The sequence below is a fragment of the Hyposmocoma kahamanoa genome, unplaced genomic scaffold, assembly GCF_003589595.1.
Source record: "Hyposmocoma kahamanoa isolate Upper Pololo Valley unplaced genomic scaffold, ASM358959v1 303, whole genome shotgun sequence".
Taxonomy (NCBI): Eukaryota; Metazoa; Arthropoda; class Insecta; order Lepidoptera; family Cosmopterigidae; genus Hyposmocoma; species Hyposmocoma kahamanoa.
This window is the reverse complement of record NW_020653784.1, coordinates 1281459-1308845: the sequence shown is the minus strand read 5'-3', so window position 1 is coordinate 1308845 and position 27387 is coordinate 1281459. Positions and strand designations below refer to the sequence as shown.

The 27387-nt window shown below is 37.1% G+C and overlaps 3 protein-coding genes across 5 annotated transcripts; 2 read left to right on the top strand and 1 right to left on the bottom strand.

The window, feature by feature from the left end:
* Positions 1-3654: 3654 nt before the first annotated feature.
* LOC113229324 (mitotic spindle assembly checkpoint protein MAD2A) lies at positions 3655-6463 on the bottom strand. The gene is made up of 4 exons (XM_026462878.1): positions 6394-6463; positions 6149-6295; positions 4838-5387; positions 3655-4577 (listed from the first exon to the last, which is right to left on the bottom strand). Exons 1-3 carry the CDS (start codon positions 6461-6463, stop codon positions 4981-4983), a joined length of 624 nt encoding a protein of 207 aa, XP_026318663.1. The 3' UTR covers positions 3655-4577; positions 4838-4980.
* A 602-nt stretch (positions 6464-7065) lies between these two features.
* Positions 7066-8560, top strand: LOC113229321 (SET domain-containing protein 4). The gene has a single exon (XM_026462875.1). It carries the CDS (start codon positions 7187-7189, stop codon positions 8558-8560), a length of 1374 nt encoding a protein of 457 aa, XP_026318660.1. The 5' UTR covers positions 7066-7186.
* Positions 8561-9579: 1019 nt separating this feature from the next.
* On the top strand, positions 9580-23822 carry LOC113229308 (ATP-binding cassette sub-family B member 7, mitochondrial). Of its 3 annotated transcripts, none has more exons than XM_026462858.1 (14): positions 9580-9735; positions 9842-9947; positions 11116-11246; positions 11448-11655; positions 12289-12455; positions 15803-15932; positions 18168-18316; positions 19545-19719; positions 20497-20654; positions 20732-20895; positions 20967-21096; positions 22363-22491; positions 22557-22703; positions 23094-23822. In XM_026462858.1, exons 1-14 carry the CDS (start codon positions 9580-9582, stop codon positions 23307-23309), a joined length of 2166 nt encoding a protein of 721 aa, XP_026318643.1. In that variant the 3' UTR covers positions 23310-23822. The 3 variants fall into 3 exon arrangements, with proteins under 3 accessions (XP_026318643.1, XP_026318645.1, XP_026318644.1); XM_026462860.1 differs by having other exon boundaries at positions 9609-9735; positions 11170-11246; XM_026462859.1 differs by lacking the exons at positions 9580-9735; positions 9842-9947 and adding an exon at positions 11022-11063 and having other exon boundaries at positions 11170-11246.
* The last annotated feature ends 3565 nt before the right edge of the window (positions 23823-27387 follow it).

Here is a 27387-nt window from a genome sequence, read left to right as displayed (position 1 = left end):
CCTATAACAAGTTACACTTTGCTTACCATGACTACAAAATTGTGACAACCAATTGTTACAATTTGGTCAACTATTTCCTGTAACTTTGTAACATACTTGTAACATATTAGGCCCATGCCTATAGTGGCCGCCATTAACGAAAATAATAATAACATCACTGGCCATGGAATTTGACATTTAAGTCTAATTTTGTCATATTTATCCTATTATGCACGTTTATTATTAATAAAATTGACGGCCCAGGCAACGTTGAAATATGTTAGAATATTGGTTTGGGTCGTGTGACGTAATTTATATTATCAGTGACTTCTGACGCTAGCTGTACATTATATATATTATACATATATATATATACATATGAATACACTTTATTAACTTTTCAAGCTATAGATAGGGCGACGTTAAAATGTTAAGTTGTATTAACAATTTGTACAGTATTATTTGCTGAATAGATGTTATTTATTGTAGCTTTTAATCGCTATTTGTAAGAGCTTTGTTATAAATAAATTATTAAAGTGGCCGTTTGTTTCTTTTTCTATTTCTGTATCGGCTGCCACGATTCTATAGCGCTTTGGGAATGTTCGCCGATGCACATGGATTTGCCGCCGTCATGCAAAAGAGAACGGCATTCTTGATGCGCAGAATGGGTGGCAACCATGGGCCATGTGGCAGCGATAACAGCATCCCGAGTATCATTGCTGGCAGGCAAACTTCATGTGTACCCCAAGTCTAGTAGATACATATTTTTGTAAGGTCACGAACCAATAACTCAGAGTACTGCCAATCGTAATAAAAGAAAGCGTAGTCGGGTATTTAGTATCTATTGGTGCACCAGATGCAGCGACAAGTACCTACAAATAGCTAGTTTTGTAAATATACTCCCGGACAAATAATTCGAGCCACCTTACATTTTCAATATCAAATGCCCTGAGCCTAAACAATGCTTGATTGATCAAAAACTATCATACAACTTTGAAACTGGTATACTAAACATCGTTTCCTTAAATCCTTATCGAAAATTTGAATTTAAAAAACCGGAGAAAACTTTTTCTCAACTCAGCTTGGAATGCCAAGCTTCCTTGCTGCATTTTTGGCCATGGATTCAATGTATCTGCCGAAGTTCAGCGACAGGTCCATTCCAAACAACTGGAGACGGCGTCTATCGGTATACATCACGAAAAGTCGGAGTCAGCTCAAAGGGACTCCGTTTTACGCAGAATAGATACGCCTGAGTTTTGGTAGCGTTAAATTTGACAAGATTGGTATCGCCCCAATCAGGGGGTCTACTTTCGATCTCCGTCCGAAACAATTACTGCCAAATAAGCAATACTTGACCAAATGAAAAGACGCGTGATGCGAATGAAGCTTCATTCATACTGGATACTTGTCTTTTAATTATGTCGAAAATTACTTATTTGACAGTAATTGTTTCGGACGGACCTCCAGATATTGGTCTATGGAAAGGCGTAATTGCTAAGATTAGCGTGTGTAGGTACATTTCTTGTTTTACTAGCCAATATAGATGAATAATCCGAAACAAAATATTTTAAAAAATATTGAAGACTAACAGCTGTTGTACTAGAGAACTTCATTTGTGTATGTGAAAAGTGCAAGTGGATATCGGTAAGAATAACTTTAAACACATAGTTTGTTAGTTAAAAGATTAAAATTTTATTAAAAAAATACCGATGCACAAACAATGCTTTACAATTAGTAGCATACCGACGACCCCACGGAATAACGAGTATTATCAAAACACCAACTTTATAGGAAAAATGGAAAAAAGTAAGTACCTGAATTTATTACGAAAAAACATATGACGAAAACGGTGGGAACAAACTAACTTTGTTTCACGTCGTAAATGAAATTTCTAATGTTCTAGAACTGTATAATACAACATTACAGCCTGAGTAAAAGTTTTGCACGTTCATTCGGGGAACATCGATATCATCAATATTACTACAACTAATTAGCTACCCAGCAAATCTTAATTTTTTGCAATGAATAACTGTAACAAAATAAAAAAAACGACAATAACCAAGAAGACATCATGATCCATAAGTTAAAAACACAAGTATTGTGACCTTGCGTCAGCGGGCCATCCACCGATTCAAACGCGCGCAAATATCGCGTTGCAAGCAAGAAGCTTATATACTCCACTGGAGATTACACTTAGAATTTCATGTTGACGACAACTTTTGCTATGATTTTATATCCTTTTCACACTTCGTGTGAAGTGCAACGCGTGAAAAATAAACACCCAAAAACGAATGGTAATAATTTAGTACAACACGTGTTTAAAACGACGCAGTGTGCATGCTCTTAAGCTTTTCTAGTTGCTTCATTTCAAACACTACCTGAAATTAACAAACGATGCCAAAATTGAAACTAGGTAACTCTTATCAAAATGCGCGATACAGTGCTTCTGCGATGCGTACACGCGCAGATGACGCGCGTTTACAGCGCCACTGAATTTGTGTGCAAAGGTTTACTCGCTGCGACTGTTTCTGTATAAGATTATTTCAAGTAACTATTTTCTATATCACAGCTTTATTTACACTTAAACATATCTTCATTCAGAAAAAATCCTTCCATCGGGCAGGAATCGAACCGACGCCTTCTAGCATACCGTGTCAGACTCTATACCAACTAAGTCGCGGAACGAACCAGCGGATTTCACGAATTTTTCTATGCGTTTGGTTGTCGTATTTTTCTTTTATATTAATATTAATAATATTTTTTTTATCGTATTTATTTTTTCTATGCATTTGGTTTTTCAACGACATCTAAAACAAATTGAAAGTATTTCGTCGCCCAGTTAGACACACCTTTACAGCTACCAGTCCCGGCTAGACAAGTCGCTATTCACTGTATTTAAATATTTTATTGAATTGATAGTCAATTTTTTTTGTGAAATTACTCCACTAGTTTGTTATAATTATTTTATTTGTAAAAATTCCTTCGATTGGAAGGCTTCCTGGCTAGAAGACACCGGTTCGAAAGGAATTTCTTCTGAATGTTCGATCTTTGTATTAATAATTAAAACTAGTGAGTAATTGCACATAAAAAATAATTGAATATCAATTCAATAAAATATTTAAATACATTCTTCACCTTCACTCTTTTATATAAAATGATACATAAACACAAAGCATAGTAAGTATTTAGGCTAATCAAATTAATGAATGTAGCGTTCGAAAACCAAGCACATCACTTGACACTTTAGGTCATTCTTATAGTAAATAGAATTGAATATAAATCTTAATCCCAATAGAGTTTAATCTGAAGGATAAGGGTTGGTGTCTTCTTGGCCTCGTACGTAATGAAACATCAATTCACACGTGATCCCATTAACAGAGATGGGCGTTATCTTACAATTTCGCGGAAAAAAGTTATTTACACATTTGGAGTTAGAGTTCCATGATTATTATGTAATTTATTTTCGACAAAATTTTAAATTACTACGATAATTAATGTTGTAAGGGATAGTTGCTTTAATAATAACTTATACACTCAACATGTTGAGTGCATACGCACTAGGGAAACCCTATGTCGCGGGTGCCATGGACACACACTTAGACAAACACAAATTACACCCAAACTCACGAGAGAAATAAAAGTAGGCCATACAAATATTTATCCCGGCCCGGGAATCGAACCTGGGACCTCTGCGTGGCAGTTCAGCATGGTAACCGTTCGGCGACTGTGGCAGTTATAATATCTAACTTTGCACATCATTTTTATATGAAGATATTTCTCTTTAAATACTATAGAAAACCTACTAAATTAGTAAGATCTGATATGCATCTCCCTCGCTCTAATAATAAATGGCCATCAAAGGGTGCGAAAATTCAAAAAGGTTATGTACACATCTCATCACGTTGGTATACAATATGGTGTGAGTAAATAAGTACCTATTTACTCGCAACATATTGTATACCAATTTTGAAATTAATGCATTGTGTTAGGTAGGCTTGCTTTATGTTAGGTAGGATTTTTTGGACTGACGCCCAGCATTCATAACATGGACCCCTTAGGGGTCCATGGACCACAAGTTAAGAAATCCTGCTCTAACGTGTATAGTCCACATAATTAACACCTTTTCCATCTAGGTATCACAGACAGCCCTCTATGGAGAGCCTACTGCAAGACTACAGCTTGGCCCACTACAGGGCGAAGTACCTTGAAATACCCAGGTCACTCCCCGAGGTCCTCAACAAATTCAGGAGGATGCTGATATTTCTAGAGGAGCTTGGATAGCACGAGTAGGACCCTACAGCCACTACCCGCAAAGTAGGCGCCTGGACGTAGAATTGCGAACACCAGCCTGTTACACCATACCATACCAACTTCTTACACATATTGTCAATGACAATTGATCATGCCAAAAAATTGAAACATTTTGTGAAACATATAACACAAACCTTACACTCTAGCAAACCTATACAAATATATGTGATACATAGGAAATAATCTTTTTTTTTTTCAAATCTAAGCCATAAATGTTTTTTCAAACAAACCAATATGGGGTTCATTATCAATGGTCGGCAAAAGATGTTCCATATGTATAGATATACCTACAAGGAGCGACAGAGTTGTACCACCAAATATTAATTAATTACAGTTTCGAATTCCGAATTTCCAGAAATATTTTTACTGTACTGGTACTTTACTTTAGGTAGATACCTAGCACATCAAAGTTGGATTTTATGTATAGAATAAGGAGTTTCTTTCATCTGGAAATACGGAATTCGAAAAAAATTATTAATTAATATTTACCTATATATATATATAATATTAACCTCCTTGTAGCTATATCTATACATGTATGGAACACCTTTTTCCAACCATTATTCATTACAGATCCCACGGTCGCAACTAAGATCCGGAAAAAATAGTTTCAATTCCAATGTGTGCCAATCGCTAAAACTACCTGATATATTACAAATATTGTATTATGGTCACTAATTATACCTACCACTAATCTACTAACTTATAACTAACAACAGTTTCCATCTTGTGAAGACTAGTGGAAAACGTCTTGAGTTGTACATTCTGTGCATTACTAATAGCTATAGGCTCAGCCTCTGTCCACTTTTCTGGTATGTCACAGTCAGTTTTTGCATGGATAAGTACATCAAAGGAGCATCGGCAGTCGAGGAATGGTAGATAGGAGATTGTGGCAGCCACTTGTAGCATTACATCCCGAATTTCTTGCTGGATCTTCTTTAAATCTTTACTGCCAACTTGTTCGCCTTTTTCTTTGGATAATGTAGTGTCACCATCTTCATACTGGACATTGAAGTCCCAACACTCGAGAACTTCTTTATTGGCTACATTCACTATTATAAGCGATAGTTTGCTCACTTTTTTGTTAATGATCCATTCTGTAAAAATCAATTTAACACAATTTAGTAAGTAAATAATAATTATATATAAATGCCAGACAACCACACCAATTGCCTGGTCTCAAATTAGGGAATTCCATGTACTATCAGTACCAGAGGAAAGGAATTCTGAGGCACTGTTCAGAACACCCAGAACAGAACCAATTTAAAAAAGTTCATTTCCTAAATTGGTATTTCCATATATTTCTGTCATTCGCACATGCAGAAGCTCTATAATATAGTTCCATAGTCACAATAACTTTACTTGGTGTAATGGGCAGGTGTCCGCAACTCGACGTCGAGGTGCCTATTTTGCATATAATAAACAATAACTTTAAATAAATAAATAACACACAGATATACATGAATAAATGAAACACCGTATTGCAGGTGCCATGGACACACACAAATACTCCTGCAAAATACACCCAAACTCCAGAAAGAAATAAATGCAGACCATGAAACTATTTCTCCCTGCACAGAAATCAAAACAAGGATCTCTGTATGGTAACTGTTTGACCACAACAGCAGTTAATGTCTAATGTTTAAGCCTAATAAATGGAAAATTTTGATGATCAATATTAAGAAATGATATCATAGAAGCGTATTTCACTGCATTCGTGACTTTGTGAAAACAACTATAAAGAACTACCAGTTTATTTAGGTCTATGTGTTGAAATATTATGCACATCGCTATTTTTCAAGAAAAAGTAACTTTTTTCTATATTATTTTAGAATGAAGGAAGATAATAGTAACGTACCTTCGCTCTGAGATAGCAAATTGGTAAGAAAATTTTTAATTAAGGGATCTTCCGAAATCAGCAACGTTATACCATATTGCTGCTGAGCTTTAAAAGTCTCCGGAGGATACAGGCCTCTTTGAAACAGTACGGAGTTGATAGCAAAGCCTGGAAGAAGACATAAAGTAAAAATGTCCTGTCGGTCGAAAAACAACGATACGAAACACTGGCTTTAATTGGTTCTTGGAGATCACCGACTTACTTACTCAAATATTCGCATACAATTTGAGCGGAACCGCGAAGAGTAATCGAATTTTTAGTTTGCTGTTGAGACATGATGTGTTTACTTCGAAAATTAGGTACTTTTAATTAACTTTTCGATTACAAAATTTTATATTATTAACAAAATACGAAAACAAAGTTACTCGAAAATCCGTTGGTTTGAATTTTTGAAATGACAGCTGTTAACTAATTTCAAAACGAAATAGAAAATACTACAGTGAATGGTATACCTGGTAAACACGAAAACAAAAAAAACAAAGTTATATCTTTACTTTTGAAATATTTTAAGCAGAATTTTTGCATTTTACTTGTATTCATATTTATACACATATTGTTTGCTTTTTTATATTTTTATCCAAATTAAGAGAAAATAGTGTTAGATAGAGCAGTGAATGTATTTTAGAACGAAGAACATTATCGATGTTGCGTTTTAATACTGCTAATTTATATTTTGATTTATACTAAGAATAAATTAAACTGCATCGAAAAATACATTTTTCTTCAGTAATGCAAAACGTGTATAATGAAACCATAACTTTAATTCGTTGAGCAATCACTAATTTATGTCTTAATTTTTCTTTAAATTATTCCTTCATTTCTACAATATTTTTACATTGAACAAACAAGACGCAATATCAAAAAGTCAAAATAGTCCCACGGCAAGGCAGGCGCTCGACATGAATTATTTTTAATCCGATTTATGTGTAAACTACAATAATACAATAACTTGGGATTGTTATAAAGAAATCACGACCTTGTCTCTCATCAGACGTTGCCATGGGTCGTACGCAACGCAAAAGAAGACATAAAAAAGCTCGCAATTTCCACACTTGCAACGAAAGCACAGAAATAGTTTTATTAAACTCCTGGCTGAAGAAACAAGGTATGAAATGTAACGAGAAGCTTGTACTGGCTGTATTTGACGACACTGGCCGCGGCGTGCTGACAAAACGAAAGATAAAGGCCGGAGAGGAGTTGCTAAATCTACCACTTAATTGCACTATCAATGTAACTAGTATTTTGATGGATGTAGACTTTTGCAGTATATTTTTAGTGAACAAAGCACCATGTGTGGTAGAGTACAAGCGCAAGGTATCGTTTCAATCATTAATGGCTATGTACTTAGTGTTCTTAAAAATACAGGGATCCAAAACAAAATGGTCAATATACTTAAATAGTTTACCTAAAGAATATACAGTTCCTTATTTTTTGCCAAACTACCTAAAGTGTCACATTGACACTGATATCTTAGCTGTGATTAATAAACAAAATGAAATTATTAAGACATCATTCCATATTTTTGAAAAAATTTTAGAGAACAGTAATAGTGACAAAGATGCTGTTATTAAATTAAAAGCTAAGTTTACAATGTCTGTTTATGAATGGGCGTATTTCACAGTGAATACAAGGTGTGTTTATATGGATCTATCAAAATTAGTTGATCTCATAAATGTAGAAAATTCAATATTAAATCTTATACACGATAATACTAAAATATCACTATGTCCTTACTTAGATATGATAAATCATAGCCCCAGCGCTAGAAACGAAACTAAATTAATGGTTAGCTTTAATGTAAAAAATATCAATGTAAATTATTTAAATGACAAATTATTTTCCGATGTATGGTTCTCAATATATACAAAAAGTCATTTTGATTCATATACCGAAGTCTACATATGCTATGGGGATAGTCACAATCTGAAACTTATAACGGAGTACGGTTTCTATTTACCAGCCAATGATCTTGATTATGTATCATTTAATTTTGAGGATGTTTTAATCTTTTTGAAATCTAAATTGATAAAGTTATCACAAGACCAAATGGCATTTATTCATAATCATGGTTTGAATAAACATTTGTATATTGATTTGAGAGGTTTGAGCTTTAATTTATATGGATTATTAATGGTAGTAAAGTATTACTACAACCAAAGTCATGATGTCAGCAGAATGCTCTATTCTGCAGCTTTATGTTCAAATGACAAACTTTTAAATGAATTGATAACACCAATGGTTAGAGATAAGGTAGTAAGTGTCAAAGAGTCTCTTAGTAAATTAGAAACTTATGAATGTGATTATGTTTTAAGTAATTGTATAGCACTCATGTCTCAGTATGTTGTTATATTAGAAAAATTTATTAAATACTAAGTAATGTGCAGGATATCTTTAATTTTGTTGTCCAACTTTTTTATTTCTACTGTTTCTATAATTGATGCAGAGACTACCAAGGGCTTAGCAATTTTTGTGTAACCCACATTTTTTTTTCTACAACATTAATAACGCACGCGCCATGATAGACAACCACAAATTACACCCAAACTGACGAGATAAATTAATGGAAGCCATACAAATATTTCTCCCGGCCCGGGAATCGAACTCGGGACCTCTGCGGGGCAGTCCAGCATGGTGACTGTTCCGCCACGGAGGCAGTTATCATTACTTTAAATTATATTTCACTTTGACGTTATCAGCTCAATAATGGTGCAACCCGCATTCAATTTAATTCTACAGTAGATGATACTCATCGAGTATATACCTAGAAATAGAGACGAAATGTCATTTCATTTGTTTGAAAAATATTCTGCCATATCATTACCGTGACAACTGCGCTCCGATTGGCTAGCCCGAGTTCGAAACAATTGACGGGTGTCGTCAACTGTTTCACTTCAAATCGACCTGTTAACTTGAGCTTTGCTATAATGGACGAAAATTGCAAAATTACATATTTCATTACCGATGAAATCTGATTCCGTTTGTTTTGTAATTAGATGTTTTTCCCATACCACCGAATAGAACAGCACGGCATTGTTAGAGATATTATCTTTATTACAATAAATACAGAATATTTTTTGGAATATACAGAGACGTACACACAGGTCAGAGTAGTTGGCCTGTCTATATTTCAGTGCCTACGAGAGTTGATATTTATAAGAGCTGTATCGCTAATATGTTACCAGGAATATATGGCCCTTATTTCGTCCCTATTTCTGGTTATATACTCGATGACGATACTAATATTAGAGGAAAAATATCCGAAAACATATTTATTGTTCTGAAAAATATTAATTTTTTTTAATGGAAAATTTTCCATGACCCAACTCTATATAGTTCGTTAACGTTTAAATGAATTAAAATGGCAACACAGATATTGTTGTCATTTCTTAATCATGGCGGCTGCTTTGCTGTCATACAAAATTGTTAACAAATTAATTAGAAATAAAGCAAAATTTACAAAAGCATTTAGTACTAGTAGTTTAGTAATTTTGACTAAGCCACAACTAAATTTTCTGTGCAAGCAATGTGCCACCGCCAGCTATTTCAGGGTACGTTTTGGTTGCTTACGATACGTAGCAAAACTTCAGATTTTTAAAACTTTTCTTCGATTTTATGGGTATCATTTGTGTATCTGTATGAGAAATATGTTTCTAGTTTTATTCTACAACGTCTCCGAACCCTGCGGGTGGCGGGGACTCAGCGAAACACGTCTTAGCGGCAGTGTTGGCAAACAAACCAAAAACTGGCAAAATACCAGTTGGTAAGTGATACAACAAAAGAACCACCCGAAGTTCACCGAAAAATCGTTAATATGAATACTTCTCTATAAAAAAGTTAGCAAATAAGGTCAGTTTTTGCACTGTGTTACATAACCTTTGGGACCTTGGCATATCACTGAAATGCATAAAAAAAAATATTTTCAGTGGGACTGCAGTGCCCTTGAATGTACGAACTTCACTAATTATCACTTATCTCTTTATTTAATATACACAGTTTATGAAAAAGTATGATCACAATAACTAAAATACAAACAATTCTTCACAATGTATATGATATGAATAGACTTGTGTATAGTACTCCTATTGCTTGTCCAATTAGAAGCTATGTTTTGCCTTTTCATTATCTACTTAATGAGTTTTTCATGTGCATTTGTTTTTGATTGTTTTCTCTTATTATGTGTTTGTTATACTTAATTAGTAGTTGAATCATTTTGGATGCTGTTCTTGTTATGCCTCTGATCTATGTGTGACTGAAATATAAAAAATAAAATAAAAAAAATTTGTCATACATAGTCATACCATTTTTTAAAAATTAATCTATTAAATGTTATTAATGAATTCAGCTGATATAATTATTAGTATTCGACGTTTATCGTGGCGATGGTATCGTTGAATTGGATTATGTTGAAGAACGATGTGTCAACACGGTCAGGCTGAAAATCAGTACCGCAAGGCATACAGCCACAAGGATTATACTGAGCCTGTTCCTTCCACGCACTGTTGTTGTTCCCACAATGTTGTTATATTATTATGTTCTGTACGTATTACTGTGTGTGGTAAATAAATGGTTTAAATGGTTTTAAATGAAAGAAGTATCCACCTAATAATACTTTGTATTATTAAATAACATCATTACAACGTCAAATAATGCTTGTTATTATATATTTTTTTTTTTGGAGATTTATTTGTAAACATTGATCAGAATTCGTTTTTGGTCTGTATTTTACATAAATAGAAATGCATTAAACATCCAAACAACATTTCTCTTTTCTAGATTTACTAATTTCATCTATTTTTTGTGCTTATTCCACAGTATTGTCTTGTTAATAATGCCTTGGTTGAAGCAGTTCTCCCTTTCCTGCATGCTCCACTTCCTTGTACGTATTTCAACCTTTCCTACGTGCTATCCTGATGTTCTCCATTCCTTAGGTATCCAAAAGAGAGACTGCTTTCATCCAGGTGCTTCTGTTTTATCCCGTGAAGATATAAACCTGGGGAATGCAAAACCCGTCTCTGGAACTGATATGGTGAGAGGGATGTTGGCTTATGTGTGGCCTAAGGTAAAATGTTTTGCTATTTATTTTATTATAATATTATGAATTGTAGTTCAAGAAAATGTTATTTTCTGGTGAAGATTTTTTGTGCTTGCACCACTGTGACTTGAAATATTGCTTCTGTATAAATTATACAAAATTATTCTGCAACTTTTACTATGACTATTTGTTATGATTATCAATTAATGTATACTTTCAATCTTCCAGGAGAACAAAATGATAAGAGATCGAGTAATGCTCTCCCTCTCACTCCTCTTTGGTGCAAAGATCATGAATGTGACTGTGCCATTTCTATTCAAATATGCTGTGGATGAGGTGAATGCTGCGACGGTGACGTCCACCGGAGATGCCTTATTAGGAATGGCGACTGTGCCTCAGGCTATTGGGACTACCGCTTTTAGTCTACTTCTTGGATGTAAGTGATTCCTAGGTCTGTTTAAACTAATCGAAATTCTTCTACTCGTACTGTGTTCTCTTTACCATAAATATGCTTTTGAACTCTTATTTTGCAACTGAATAAACTGACTACATTGAAGAGAATTGCCGAATGTAAACATATTGGGTAATGAAAAAAAGACAATATTTTTAAGGGGTGAAAGTTTTCTCAAGTGGGCAGACCATCTACAAGGTTGGCCGACGACTCCGTGAAGGTTGCAGGAATCGGCTCAATACTGGTTGTTGTGGAGATCTTTGGGGAGGCATATATGCAGCAGTGAATGTCCGCTGAAATGTTAATGATAATGAGTATTAAGGTGTCATATTCGAGATCTGAATAGCGCTCCACTGCAGCCAGGAGTTGATCTCTAGTCATCACCACTAATCTCAACTGGGAGCCAAGACTATCACAATTAAACAACTTTATTTTCTTGACTTGGATTGTTTTGTCTTCTTCTGTTTAGGATGTATATTCACTCAGGATGGAAATAATTGAAGGCCACACAAATATTTCTCTCAGCCCGGGAATCGAACCCAAAACCTTCAGCAGCATGGTAACCGTTCAGTCAAGTAGGCAGCTACACATTCCATTGTTGTTTCTTTGAATTTCCAGACGGCATCGCCCGAGCAACGGCTGCGGCTTTCAACGAGCTCCGCAACGCGGTATTCGCGAAGGTGGCTCAGCATTCAATTCGAAAGCTGGCTTGCAATGTGTTCATACATCTGCACAATCTTGATCTTGCTTTTCACTTGAGCAGACAGACTGGTGCATTGTCCAAAGTAAGTGAGCGTGAAGGACACAGAGAGCGGGTGTAGGTCGCGCGCCAGTTAAGGATACTGCCTCGGCATCCTCAGATATTGTTTTACCTAGATTAGTTAGAGTTTGCGTAACTTTATTTATTAAATTGTAGAATTGCAACTTTTAGCATGTTCATTGTTACTTTAATTAGTATTACAAGTTTAATTGTAATAATACTCTTGGTTCTTCTTGTACCAGACTTCAGACTATACAATAAACTAGCTCTCGTAGACTGCTTTTTTCTTTTCCTTAAGTCCGCCGCCCATTCTTGATGTGTTGTTGTCCATATAAATACACGGACTTGGTCCCCACTCGACCCGTACTCAACCCGCGCCCGACCTGCACTCAACTCGCGCCCGACCTGCACTCAACTCGCGCCCGACCCGCATTTGACCCGCACCCGCTCTCTGCGTCTCTGTTTCACGCAAATGATGTAAAAAACACTTAGGCATTTTATCTTGTAGTATTTATGAATATTTTAAATACTACAACTAAAGATGGTAAAAACTGTTTATTTTTTTAAACATTATGCTTTTTCAAAAAAAGCGTGCTTTTTTAAGCGCTTTTTCACTTAAACGCTTTTTAGTTTGAAGCTAACGTTAAAAAAAAGCTTGCAACGTTGTGTTGATAGCAAACCCAAGAGTATACCACTAAGGGTTTTAAGATAAGTTTTTTTATATAAAAAAAAGAGTTATGTTTTTATTTATGACATAACATTATTATTTTTTTTTAACTGCCTCCGTGGCCGAACGGTTACCATGCCGGACTGCCACGCAGAGGTCCCAGGTTCGATTCCCGGGCCGGGAGAAATATTTGTATGGCCTGCAATTATTTCTCTCGTGAGTTTGGGTGTAATTTGTGGTTGTCTATGTGTGTGTCCATGGCACCCGCGACACAGGGTTTCCCTAGTGCGGGGCTATGTTGAGTGTGTGCGTTATTATTATTATTATTATTATTAACATTTTGTTCATTGGCGTTTAAAAGCGTTCAAAAACATAAGTTGTTTTACTTTTGTAGTTGTTAACCGTTGAAGTGGAAAAAACTGCTTATTTTTTTAACATTAAAACCTACGTTCATTATGTTGAATTAATTTGTTTAGAAAACATAGATGGCGCTACTTGAAACTTAAGCACGTTGTAAAGAATGAAATTGTTGAGTACCTGTAGAACTGGCTAGTGACCAAAGCTTACGCTTAAAATGCAAAGTAAGCTTCTGCGCTTACTTAAAAAGCAGACTTTTTTAAGTGCTTTTCGTTTAAACGCCGACCTCTAACTACAACAGAGCTTCAGACCAAAAATAGACAAATCTATTAAATAAAAAACTATTTATAAGTCATCATCATTGACACATTACAAATCATACTGCGAAGCGCTTCTTTTGTTTAAGAATAGGGTACTCATATGTGAGGTCTTGCCTCTCAGCGACACGATAGAATAGAATAATCCACAGGGATTGTCACAAGGTCCATATTGACACCCAAGTGTTACAGGCCTTATTAAAAATAAGATTAAAAAAAAAGAAAAGGGTTTTAAATTTTTATTGAATCGATATTCAATTACTTTTTGTGAAATTACTCCAATAGTTTATTATAATTATTAATACAAAGATCGAACACTCAGAAAAAATTCCTTCGATCCGGCCGGATTCGGAAGCTAAGCTTAATTGGTATAGCGTCTGCCACGGTAAGCTAGCAGACGTTGGTTCGAATCCGGCCGGATCGAAGGAATTTTTTCTGAGTGTTCGATCTTTGTATTAATAATTATAACAAAGAAGAGGGTAATACCACTTACATTTACATTGGTTCACCACGGGGGGGTTTGAGGACTTGAAAATATCTATAAATATCGACATTCTATTATCGCGGCCAAGTTCTGGGCCGCGCCGATAACGCCACAAAGAGTTGCCATGTTGAACTGTACTTGGGATTGCTATCGTGGATTTAGGTACTCGCCGATTGCTGTCCAGGTTAATATACTAGGAAAACAATTCTTAAGTCATTGTGAAGAGGTTCCTTTCATGCCACCCCTAACGTGCACTTATAAACTACAAATTTTCCTTGTCAAACGTAATTACCAAGTTTCATCACAATGTTTTCCTTGGCCGTTATGGAAAAGTGCCAATAAACATTCACTGAAATTAATGTGGGGCAAATGGTCAAATGCATCAATAAATAATCACTTGTCACTTTGTATAGATTCTCTTTATATTGAAATACATGCAATTCTGTAAGAGCTTGCAATTTGCATATTTAGTAATTAATACCTTCGTATACATTGACTTACAATTATATTATTAAATTTAAAATTAGAAGTTAAGAAAATTGAAAATTGTTAAAAAAAAAAAAAATTGTTTGTTTTGTATTTATCGATGTTTGGAAATGTAAAAATTAAACACTACATTAAGTATAAGTTAAAAATGTTAAATATGTATTTATAGCTATGGAAGAGCGGTGCCTTCTGACACAGGCTTGATAAGCTTAATAGGAGGTACCATCCACTGTTAATGTAAAGTTAATTGTATTACTGAAATAAACATTTATTATTATTATTATATGGACGTCGGGTCCGCGCTAAAAAGTGTCCGAACTTATAGGGCGTTAAAATCGTATACAGAGCGTCATTCACGCTTTAGTCTTCGTTTGTTCGACTGACAGCGAAGCAAGCAAAATTAGACAGTACAATGATGACATTACAATTTAAATTCAACGTTTTAGCTTTTTCATATTCCTTTACATGTCACTACGTTTAAATAGGTTGACTTGGGACATTTTTTTCGTGGTTTGTGTATTAGACCCGTCGTCCATTTATTTGTAAGTCAATGTTCGTATACATGTATTTCACATTATTGTTAATACTACATTTCATGGTTATCTTTAATCGTAGGACCCAAGGTTTATTTGAGATTTTGTCCTTATTATTGATACTATCCATTATTAGAATAAAATAGTGGTAATTTTTTTTTTGCATTTTTAGTTTGCTCGATCCCCGGTTCAGACAGGCTTTTCAAAAATGCTGTGAATATTATGTAACTGTATTTATTCATATTAAAAATACAATACAAAATAATATCTCCTTTAAATAAAATTAGTTAGTTGCGTAAATTATTAGAGACATATAAGTATTGGTCACTAATTATTTTGTTAGACGCCTGATAGCATGTGAAGGCAGCGATACATAAATCTGTTAATGGTTTTTATTCGCTGGCTGTGTGTTCCTTTTTGTAAACTTTTTAATTGTGAATAAAATAAATAAATAAAGCTATCTTAATCATTTAAGGTACTTCCTGTACACCCTGTGTATTAATAGAAAACAACCAATCGTTTTTGCAGACCATAGACCGCGGGTCTCGCGCGATCAACTTCGTCCTGTCCGCGATGGTGTTCAACATCGTGCCCACAATCTTCGAACTGGCGCTCGTCTGCAGCATCCTCGGCCTGAAGGGCGGCCTGGCGTTCACAGGTTAGGCGTTCTATTGACAGAAAATCAATATTTGTATCAAATTTACTTAAATTTAAGTAATCTTGCAACTGAAACAAAAACGTTGCAGTAAAGCTAACTAAAAAATACAACTTCTGCTTACTTAAATTACAAAGTCCACGGTTTAGTTACCTGTTTAGCGCTTTCAGGTTCTACGATATTCGAAATAAATATTATAAATAATAAGAATGAATTAAAGTCTGTTTACAAAGAGCAACTTCTCAGGGGAGTCCGCCTTGCGAGTGAATGTTTAAAGGTGGTTTTCCACCGGCGAAGCGAGACGAGAATAGAAATCTCACCGGCCTGTTACCACCAAAAATTGCCTTTAATGCTCGCACGAACCATCGCGAGCTCGCGCTGTGATTGTGATTAGTGAGAATTTAGTGCTATTAATCTAGCGATAAATACCCGGCTGCAGTAACGTGTCCCGTAAATTATTATTATTATTATCGAGTTCTTAGGTTTACGCGATTGTTACACATAGGAAATGAAACTATTTTACCGGATTTAAATCACGTATATTTGTTTTTTCAAAGAAACCGACGTTTCGGGCCTTTTACAGGTCCCATGGTCACGGTTGACTGAGGTGGTACAGACTTCAACCAGTTATGTCTAATATTGATGCAAACCACCCTATTTTTTCTATAGTTATTAATTAAATATCTTATTTTTAATTTTACAAAGAAAACATTCCAATTTACGCTACATTCAGTTTTACAAATTATTTTATTGCATGAATTTTTATTAAGTTCGATTTATTATTAATTAATAATAAAAATTAGAATAAACTAAAACATATTAATTAGTACTGCAGTCTTATGTCTGTTTGGGATTTTTCATTAGAGGTGTAGGGTTTATTCTACATTCACTGATATAATGATAATTGATAAGAATGATGATAAGCTTTGATATTTGATCGTGGTATTGATAATATGATAAGGTGATAGACGGAGGTAATTAAAACGACTAACTCTGCTGAGTGCGTGATGTACACTAAATTTATTGTAAAGGAAGCATAATGTTTACGACCTAAATTAAGAACAGACACGTACGATTTAGTCGTACAAGAGGAAATACTGGATCACAAACTGGTGGTACGGAGAAACCATCTTCCCTGTTGAAATTAGGATGTTTTTTAATTTCAATGGCCTCTCGCAGCATCCTGGGTAGATAACGGACTTCTTTTGCAAGGACCTGGGGTTTGTCAAACTTCATTGAAGTAGTAAGTAGGTTTATCCATGACATGCTCGCAGACTGCAGACTTGTTAACGCGACGGTGTTTGACATCAGCTATATGTTCTTTGACGCAAAAGAACAAATATACGCGATTTAAATCCGGAATAATAGTCTCATTTCCTATGTTATTATTATTATTAAATATGTTAACGGAAGAAGAATCAGACGAAACCATCTTTTTAAATCTCAAATCGTACATACCTCACAATCTCGCGATTGATACTAATAGCTATCGTAAGATCGCGCGAGAAATCGTGTTTCCGTTGCAGAGTATAATACTCTGTATAGGCAGCAATACGGTTCAATATTACACCAACGAATATTTCAATTCTCGCCACGCCTATCCTCGTCATCCAGCCCATTTCCACCGAAGATGGGCTAAGAGAGAATTGAAATTTTGTCATACAAATTTCAGTTCTCGTCTCGCCTCGTCTCATTTCGCCGGTGGAAAACCACCTCAACCAATGTGATTTTAAGTGTATTTTCATTACCTGTGAAATAGAAAGATTTCTTAATTTGAGAAGGGTGGATATTTTGAGATTTTGCAATTGTTGCAATGCAATCATTTTCTGTTCAATAACACGAAGTTGGAGAATAAAATTCTCTTCCAATCTTGTTGTATGAATCCATTAGTCGTTGACATTGTGCTGATATTTGTTGTGAGAGATTAGAATGGTTGTAAACTAGTCAACTAATAAAAAATCTCCTAAAAGTCTAAAATGACGGCGCAATCTAAGAACAAACACAAACATTACTTACTGTAATATACTTCCTTACAAAATTTCAATTAATTTAGTGGAATATTTTTTAGACTAGAATGGTGTTAGTGACTAGAGAAGAAAGTTTTGAAAAACGTACGTAAAAAATTATAAGTTGCAGAACTAAGGTTTATTTTAAATGAATCGTTACAATGTCACCACTGAAAACGGGCCAGCCTGTATATGGCACGGGGTCGGATGAGACTGTAGTATGTGGGCGCAGGTCTGGCGCTGAACTGCGTGGCGGTGTACGCGCTGTTCACGCTGGCCATCACGCAGTGGCGCACGCAGTTCCGCGTGCACATGAACCGGGCCGAGAACGAGGCGGGCAACAAGGCCATCGACTCGCTCATCAACTACGAGACCGTCAAGGTGCGCAGCCATTTTTGTTTCCTATTATGCCGTTACCACTTATTACAGCCTATGTCGCAATCTACATAAATATAATGGGTCATTTTCAGGTTCAAGTCGTCACAAAGTAAAAGGCACCTTTTGACGCTTGTCATCGTAACGTAAATAGGGATGTGTATTAAACGACTCTTCGTATTCTGGAACTCCACTCAATGCTCAAGTCAGAATTGCAATTGATACACAAGCACTGGAAATACGACCCTAATGGCAGGGACTTGAGTATGATTTCGAGTGCTTTAAACCATACTCAAATCCTGACTTGAGCATTGAGTAGAGTTCTAGAATACGGCCCTACGAGTCATTTTTAAGATTCGAAATTCTATGAGTCTATTATCGTTTATTATATTTTTCGGGTCATTGGTTTTCAGTTCTAGGTGGAACAATTAACATTTATTTAACAATATAGAGTTTAATAATATAAATAATAAGTAAATATATCAAATGATCACAAGGACAACTTTTGTAAAGTAGTTACATTAACAGTGTTCGTGAGGACAGCCTGTATTTCTTTTAAACTCGATAAGTAAATAATTGTTTGTTTACTGTGTCATTGATTGCAATCAAAGTTACGTCTTCCTTAGTTGTCAAATTGGCGCTCTTACATTGACGACTATAAATTACATTTAATTGACAATTTTAATATTTAAGTTTTCGTGTATATTATCTAGAATTTTAAATAATATTTCAGGTTACTACACTCGAGTATTATATAATATTCTATAATATGTTAGTAATAAAAATTACCACCCAAATTGGGTAGAGAAAACTGACTTGAAAATTACCCATATACTTATTGAACTTTATGAAAAGAGGAATAGCACGATTTTGACATAGGGATAGAGTAGATATTTACATATCATGCCTCGAATCATCGCCGAATCATCGACGAATCATCGCCGAATCATCGACGAATCATCGCCGAATCCACTGAAAATCAGCGTCGTACCACACTTTCAGTGAGACGGCAATAGCTGAGTGAATGACGGATTCAGTGGCTGCACAGCACACATCCTGTCTCCCTTATCTTTCTTTCATCTATTTTTTATGTTTTTGTTTTGTTTGTAAATTGTATGTGTGCTGTGCTTTACATTGAATAAATAATTTCTATTCTATTCTATTCTATTCTACTTAGATTGAGTTCTGCTGCTCCATGGTTGTCTACAACATGAATAATAATTTTATTTAACAGTACTTTAACAACGAGAAGTACGAGCTGGAGAAGTATGACATGAGCCTCAAGAAGTACGAGACGGCGTCACTGAAGACGGCTTCAAGCTTGGCGCTGCTGAACTTCGGGCAGCATGCAATATTCAGCGGAGGACTGAGCATCATTATGATCATGGCTGCCAATCAGATCGCACAAGGTACATGGTTTAGCCCGTTATTTTTTTTATAATTGTATACTACTGATAACGCAGATTTTCGAAGTTCCTAGTTAATTTCAGAATTATAATCAGTTTCAATCAATTTTGTAATAAACTTAATAACTTTTTTTATAAAAAGGAACCTACCTCAAAAGCTCATGGAATTACATCTATTTGCCAAGTTTTATTGGGATCGGTTACTGGGAAGTGCGCGAAACCGGATTCATGCCCTAGTTTGCCACCCTTAGAAGTGGAATATTTTTTTCAAATTTCAAAAAGGAATATAAAAATCGGTTTACAAATTATTGCGGAACATACATACAAAAAAAACAAGTACAGTCGAATTAAGAAGTTACTCCTGTTTTTGAAGTCGGTTAAAAAAATAAACAAACCCGTTTAGTTTTAGGGTCGTATTTTAGAACTCTACTCAATACTCAAGTCAGGATTTGAGTATGGTTTAAAACACTCGAAATCATACTCAAGTCCCTGCCATTAGGGTCGTATTTCCAGTGCTTGTGTTTCCAGTGCAATCCTGACTTGAGCATTGAGTAGAGTTCTAAAATACGACCCTCAATCCTTAGTTAATAAATTGAATGAGTAATACTTTCATATAATATATTTTTGAAGGTTTGAACTTGATATCTCACAACTTTTGTTGAACAATTTTAATTTGTGTAACATTTTAAAGTCGTCATCGAAAAATGTTACTTAGTTTAGCAAACTTCTTCTATGGTCATATTTATAACGCGTCCGTTACCGCCCGTCGTCCGTCGCCAGGCCACATGACGGTGGGCGACCTGGTGATGGTGAACGGGCTGCTGTTCCAGCTGTCGATCCCGCTCGGCTTCCTGGGCTCGGTGTACCGCGAGGTGCGGCAGGCGCTCATCGACATGCAGACCATGTTCACGCTCATGACGGTGCAGTCCAGGATCCAGGTCCGACCCGCGGCCCCGGCCGGTGCCCGTCCGCCCGGCGACGGCTAACCCAACCTAACGCGAGCGGCTGCCCGCAGGAGAAGGCCAGCGCGCCGCCGCTGCGGCTGTCGGCGGCCACGGCCGAGATCGAGTTCCGCGACGTCAGCTTCAAGTACATCAACGGCAAGCCCATCTTCACGGGGCTGGGCTTCCGCATCCCGCCGGGCCGGAAGATCGGCATCGTGGGCGGCTCCGGCAGCGGGTGAGCGCCGTGGCCGGCAGCGGCCCGTCGCCCGCCGCCCGCCGCCCGCGCTCACGGCCGCCTTGTTGCAGCAAGTCCACGATGGTGCGCATGCTGTTCCGCTTCTTCGAGCCGCAGTCGGGGCAGATCCTCGTCGCCGGCCAGGACATCAAGGGCGTCGACCTGGCCAGCTTGCGGAAGGCCATCGCCATCGTGCCGCAGGTCGGTTCGTTTCGGCAGCCGACATAGCAGTCTGACCTCAGACGACTCCGGCCGTGGTCCACGCGATCTTTTCAGTCTCCAGGCCTGTGTTGGGCGTTAATCAATTCAATTTCAATCAGACATTTAATTGACTAAAGAATTGATTGCAATTAAACCGTTCATTCCGCGTTCCAATTAATTTTAATCGAATTGACTACGTAATAAATACTGTACTGCCTCCCTGGTCGAACGGTTACCACGCCGGACTGCCACGCAGAGGTCTCAGGTTCGATTCCCGGGCCGGGAAGAAATATTTGAATGGCCCACATTTATTTCTCCCATGAGTTTGGGTGTAATTTGTGGTTGTCTATGTGTATATCCATGCCACCCGCGACACAGGATTTCCCTAGTGCGGGGCTATGTTGAGCTACGCTAATAAAAACGTTAACCATGTGTACTCGTAGATGAAATCGAAGTCCGAAAATGTAAACAAAGTTGATGACGCGATGGTGATAATGATTCTGATGGTGCTGATGCTGGTGATGCGAATGGTCGTGATGACTTTAATGGTGCTGATGATTCTGATGGTGCTGATCACGATATCGATGGCATACCTGACCACCCGTCATCATCAGTAGCATCATCAGCACCACCAGCATCATTACCACTTATCAACACCATGAGCATCAAGATACCATCTGCAGCATCAGCATCTTCTGCAACATCAGCATCATCATAATTATTGATCTTTTAATTGCTAAGTACACACGCCAGCACATCAAGCTACACATTGACGTATCTTGTGCCGTTGCAATGGAGGCGATTTTCGATCAAAAATGTGTAGTCTGAAGTGCCGTTGTCCGTACAATACATACATACTTATTTCAATACTTTTATATGCTTTTACCAATTTATCACAACTGTCATTTTCAATTGTTAATTTTTAATTAAAAGCTTTGTAAAGATTGAAAATTTATTTGTTGTTAATTGTATACATAAGCGATTAACAATTGATTAATCGTTAGTTGCGAGAACAGTAATTAATAATTAATAAATTGTTAACCGTGAATTTCTCTAATTGCAATTAATAAATTGTTAATTGCTGTCGTCGCGATTGACAATTAATTAATTGACAATATTTAACTGCCTGAACAATTAAATTTTGCCCAACACTGCTCCTGGTCATATTTGTTGCCACTAACTTTTCAACGCGAGGGCGGCGTATCTTCCGGCTGCCATGTTACATTAGATCTATTTTTCTCGTAACTTAACATACTTCTCCCCCAGGACTGCGTACTGTTCCACGACACCATATTCCACAACCTGCATTACGGTGACCTGAGCAAGTCCAAGGAGCAGGTGTACGAGGCCAGCAAGCTGGCCGAGCTGCACGACTCCGTCCTGACCTGGCCCAAGGTTGGTCTCGTCGGCCCGACCCACAGAGTCCCGGCAGACGACTACAGCCAGCTGACCTTCCGTAGGGCTACGACACGCAGGTGGGCGAGCGCGGACTGAAGCTGTCGGGCGGCGAGAAGCAGCGCGTGGCCATCGCCAGGGCCATCCTCAAGGACTCGCCCATCATCGTCTTCGACGAGGCCACCTCCAGCCTGGACTCCTTGACGGAGCACGTAAGTCCAGTTCGCGGCTTAGAGGTTGTACCTATACCGCTCGATTAGCGATTTCGTCGGACTTCTGCCGGCTAAAACCCCACGGTGGCCTTCCGGGTGCTCCAGTGGGATGGATCTGATATCGACTTTGCACACCGAAACCTCCCCGGCCCCAAGGAGGAGCTACGTCCTCCCCCTCCCCTCCTCCCGACGAACCGGCCGCCCCGTCGTCGATCCCGCTCGGCGACCTCCTGAGCTTCACAGAACGAGATTCTTGACCCGCCAGCACAGTCGTCCGGGCACCCAGGGCGTTTCGCTCGGAGGCCCACGCGGGGCACGCCTCCAGCGAATGCTGGGGGAATCCAGGTCCACGGAGACGCGAAGTCTTAACCGAACCTGCCCGAATTGCAGGCGATCCTCCAAGCGCTGAAGGCGGCGACTAAAGGCCGCACCTCAATCTGCATCGCGCACCGCCTGTCCACGGTGGCCGACGCCGACGAGATCCTGGTGCTGGAGAACGGCACCATCAGCGAGAGGGGCACCCACGACCAGCTGCTGGCCAAGAGTGGCTCGCTCTACAACAGGCTGTGGGAGAAGCAGAACAAAGACGGGATCAGGCCAGTCTAGATCTGCCGCCCCGCGTCGTCGGGGCGTTTGCCGTTTCGACCCTGTCCCGTGCTAACCGCGTGTGTTAGGAAAACTCGGCGGACAAAATGTTCCACAGTCTGCTAGCGGCGTTAAGTACAGAAATGTCCCTTAATGGTCATAAAGTCACTATGTTTAAGTCCAACGTTCAATTCACAAGTGGGCTGCAAAAACAAAACAGATGGTGAACAGTTGAACTCTGAGATGCCAAAGAGCATTTTACAGTTGTTATCAATCTCAATAAATTAAAATAACGACCAATCAATAACGACTAGCTCTATATTTTGTTAGTTTAAATAATTTTGTTCATTAGTGAAATTACAATAAACTTAAAATTAACTTAATTCATTTTGGAACAGTTTAACAGATACTTACTGATGTTCTTTGGATATTAGTTACGTACGTCATGCCGATATTTCGGCAGCCTTACCTTGGGTCGTATCCAGGTGCTCTTGGACGTAAGTTACAGTACACAAAGGTTTATGATTTCTGCCATCAGAGAGCGCAAATGACCTTGAAACGACTCCAGTAAAACAGTTAAAAACTTCTTATTACCTGGCAATGTGATGAACAATTAAATAAGCCTCTTTTACTTTGTGATAACGTTTTGTTTTTATTTTTTATTATTGGGGAATCGACAATTTTGTCGTCACGATAAGGGTCTATATGCAAATTTTGTATTCACTTTTATCATATTTTACTACGATTTGTAAGTTTAAGGCGGTGATATTAAAAACAGACTAAAATGCGCAGCTTCATAGTGACTTCTTCACTTTTCATTGCCTGCTTTCTTTACTCCAAAAACTTACTGAATTGTTTTACTACAGCAAAACACTTGTTCTGTGACGTTACAATAAGCACGCACCGCAATGTTTATATTTTTAAATGTTTTTTTTTGGTCTTGGAAACAAAGTGTTCTTATGAATGTCACGAGACGACAATAAAACAATGGGGTTTCAGTAATTAAAATTTAAAAGCAAACATTTGTTGCCGACTTGTGTATAATCAAAATTGAACAAAACAGCTCTTACGTCTTTGAAACTAGGGTTACCATTCCGAAACTTGAATTGTCCAGACAAAAAGCCTGGCATTTGCAAGAAAGTCCGGATGACAAAATAAAATCGAAAAATTTTTCACGCGGCATCAGAGATGGACAAGCGTCTGGGCAGCAAAATTTTTATTGCAAATCGGTTTTACTACAAAATTGTGAGATATACTTTTTTTAAATCCTATTAAAAAGCCTGAGTTGTCCGGAAAAAATTTGGCCGGACGGTAACCCTGTTCGGAACTAAGGCTAACATGTCACGCAAGTCTCAAGTTAACTTTTATTGTTAAATTATAATTATCAATAGGATTAGATCGTAGTATTAATTGACCACGGGCCTGCCCTTGTTTAAACAAGGCCAATTAATTTTAGGCCTCAAAACCTTCAGCTCAATCAATGAATAATCGATGACGTGCAATCAAGTGATATTTATCAACAAAGACAGTTTACTTAACTGAGATCTTAATATCCATCTTCCACTTGATATGGATTTATAAATATGGGCTTAAGACAACTGTGGAACAAAAAATATTTTATTTTCACGTAAAGAGTTATCTATTATTTCTCGAGTAAATGAAAGAAAAGGTTTTAAAATATGTTTAAAACAATTTGTCGGTCCACTGTATGTACAACCACGGAATAAAACAGAACAATAAACCATATTTCACTCAAAATATTTTTGGTTTACGTAGTGAAGCACACGTTCGGACTAAGAGAGCTTTGACTCACCGCAAAGGTTGGTTATGATACATATATCATAACTGACTACAAGAGTACGACCACTTCACATTTCGACCAGTTTGTTATTCCGTGGTTAGAACCCGTATAGTTGGAAAAATAAACTATGTCAAGTAACGTTAAGTCCTGTGTTCACACAGGTTGCGCCAGGAAGCAGGCAATGAAGTGTCTGAAGTGTGTCAATGAAGTGAAAACTGCATTAAACGAAACTGCAAGACGTATCATTCCGATAGACGCTCGAGCTGCGTATTCGCTAAGCTACAAATATCATTGGACAAGTCTTCCTCTTTAGCACGTAACTTACAATTTTAACAGAAAAAAGTTATTAACTTAATTTTAAACATAATTTCATGTACTATAATCCTGCCGCCTTTACGTGAAAGGGCGCATGTGACAGAAAAAGTTCTAAAAAATTAACATGTAAGCAAAAAAGACAAATCTGCCACTATTTTTCTCCTAGGTGGATTAGGTATGAAGGTACCGTAAGAGAAAGGACGTAAGTATCCACACTTTTACGGTCAAACTGAGTTAAATAAACGCATTTACAAAACAAATTGGTAAATAGGCGTAATTGCGTACATACTTCATTTCGTTTTAACTACCATAATCACTTAAGTAAATTAAAAGACGCAAGTCACATTACTTAACTTATTAAATCTTCCTCAGTTAACTCTACATGTATATAGTTATAAGTTAGTTGAAAAATGAAAATTTCCCAGATGACGGTTACACAAAGTGGAAATGTTATCTTTCATTAAGTAATAAAAATCTTGAAAATGTCAGTCAAATATTAGTGAAAACACATTGTAACGTTGGTGCACTTTCCCTTTGTGTATGTCTTGTGTAATTTATTAAAAATAACCATTTGTTTCTTTAGTAGACTGTAAGTTCTCTGTTGTTGTAAATTCTCCTCTCAGTGAATTCTGTCGTGCATGTGTTCCTTAACTTGACATTGACGGAATGATCGCCAGTATCGATGGAGCTATCATTATAAAGAAGAAAAACCACATACTGCGCTTTCATCTTATTATTACACTAATGCTAACAATAGTGTTGTAATTATGCTAAGTTGAAAAGGCATAAGGGGTTACTTGCGCCGATCTTACCTAGTATTGAGTATTTTGCAGAAAATGACTACGTTTTTTCGTTTGGAAACGGCAGATATTTTTTCATTTAATTTCCTTTTTTTTTGTCACAAGCGCGCTTTCAAGTAACGGCTGCAGTATTCATGTAAAATAATTAATTATATTGTAAGTGACGTCAGGGTGACACAACCAGACGTGTATTTCGGATCTAACGTATCTGATGACGAGAAGTCATGAGAGATGCGATGTGTCCCCTGGTGAATCCTTAAGAGGAACCGCGGTGATACACACCACCACACCACACGCATACATATAGACTTAAGAATATTTCATATGAGGTGATAAGTAAAATTCGGAAGAATAACACCTAACAATATCTACACCATAGTTGAGTCAAGGCTAAAAGTGGACCAGCTCGTAGTAATGCGTTTTCTCTAATGAGAGTGCATATTTTGTAGGATAAATGTTTTTTTTTCCTTTCATTGATTTATGTTGTTTTTGTTTTTCTGAACTGCGTCAATTTGTTTTTAGTTCAAGTTGCGAAATGCTGTTATTTTGTCATCGTCTTAAGCTTACTTGTAATTAAATATATTTGGTGTTCCATTTTGTTACGCGTGGTACGTGTTTCTAATTTTTAGCAAATTAATTTGACAAGACTCCATCTAAATGCTATCCCGTTCTCTCCTTTACATGTGTAAAAGAGACAGAACGATATTGGTAGAAAATGACAAGCTCCGTCTATGTCATCGGCAGTATTCGTGGTTCCGACGTTCAATGTTTATTTACAGCATCTGTACGTGCATCGCGTAACAAAATGGACACATAGCGAGTAATATTTTTGAAATGACTGTTGCTGTTACCTATGATCGTGCTGAACATGAGAGCTGTAAATAAATGCTATAAAATGTACAGTAACGACAGTATATTTTGTTAAATAGATAAGTATATTATTTGTTTAAAGTTGTGTTTTATTTATCGCTTTATATTAATCGCCTAGTGGGATACGGTTGCTTCTCAATTTAATGGCCGACGGTTTGAATATCTATAATTAATTGAGAATGTTTACTTTAAAGATTTCAATCATAAAATATCTAGACTTGAAAATCTCGGAAAAATCGAGACTTGAAACTACCAAAATAGGTTTTCACACTTATAGGCCAGGCTTTTGGGCAGTTAAAAGATGACACCAGAG

Coding starts and splice junctions, on each gene's coding strand:
- LOC113229324 (XM_026462878.1), bottom strand. CDS start 6,463: ATGTCTCAACAGCAAACTAAAAATTCGATTACTCTTCGCGGTTCCGCT. Junction 6,296..6,393: donor AATTGTATGCGAATATTTGA/GTAAGTAAGTCG, acceptor GTCTTCTTCCAG/GCTTTGCTATCAACTCCGTA. Junction 5,388..6,148: donor TTTGCTATCTCAGAGCGAAG/GTACGTTACTAT, acceptor TGATTTTTACAG/AATGGATCATTAACAAAAAA.
- LOC113229321 (XM_026462875.1), top strand. CDS start 7,187: ATGGGTCGTACGCAACGCAAAAGAAGACATAAAAAAGCTCGCAATTTC.
- LOC113229308 (XM_026462858.1), top strand. CDS start 9,580: ATGGCGGCTGCTTTGCTGTCATACAAAATTGTTAACAAATTAATTAGA. Junction 9,736..9,841: donor CCACCGCCAGCTATTTCAGG/GTACGTTTTGGT, acceptor ATATGTTTCTAG/TTTTATTCTACAACGTCTCC. Junction 18,317..19,544: donor TCAACTACGAGACCGTCAAG/GTGCGCAGCCAT, acceptor TTTATTTAACAG/TACTTTAACAACGAGAAGTA.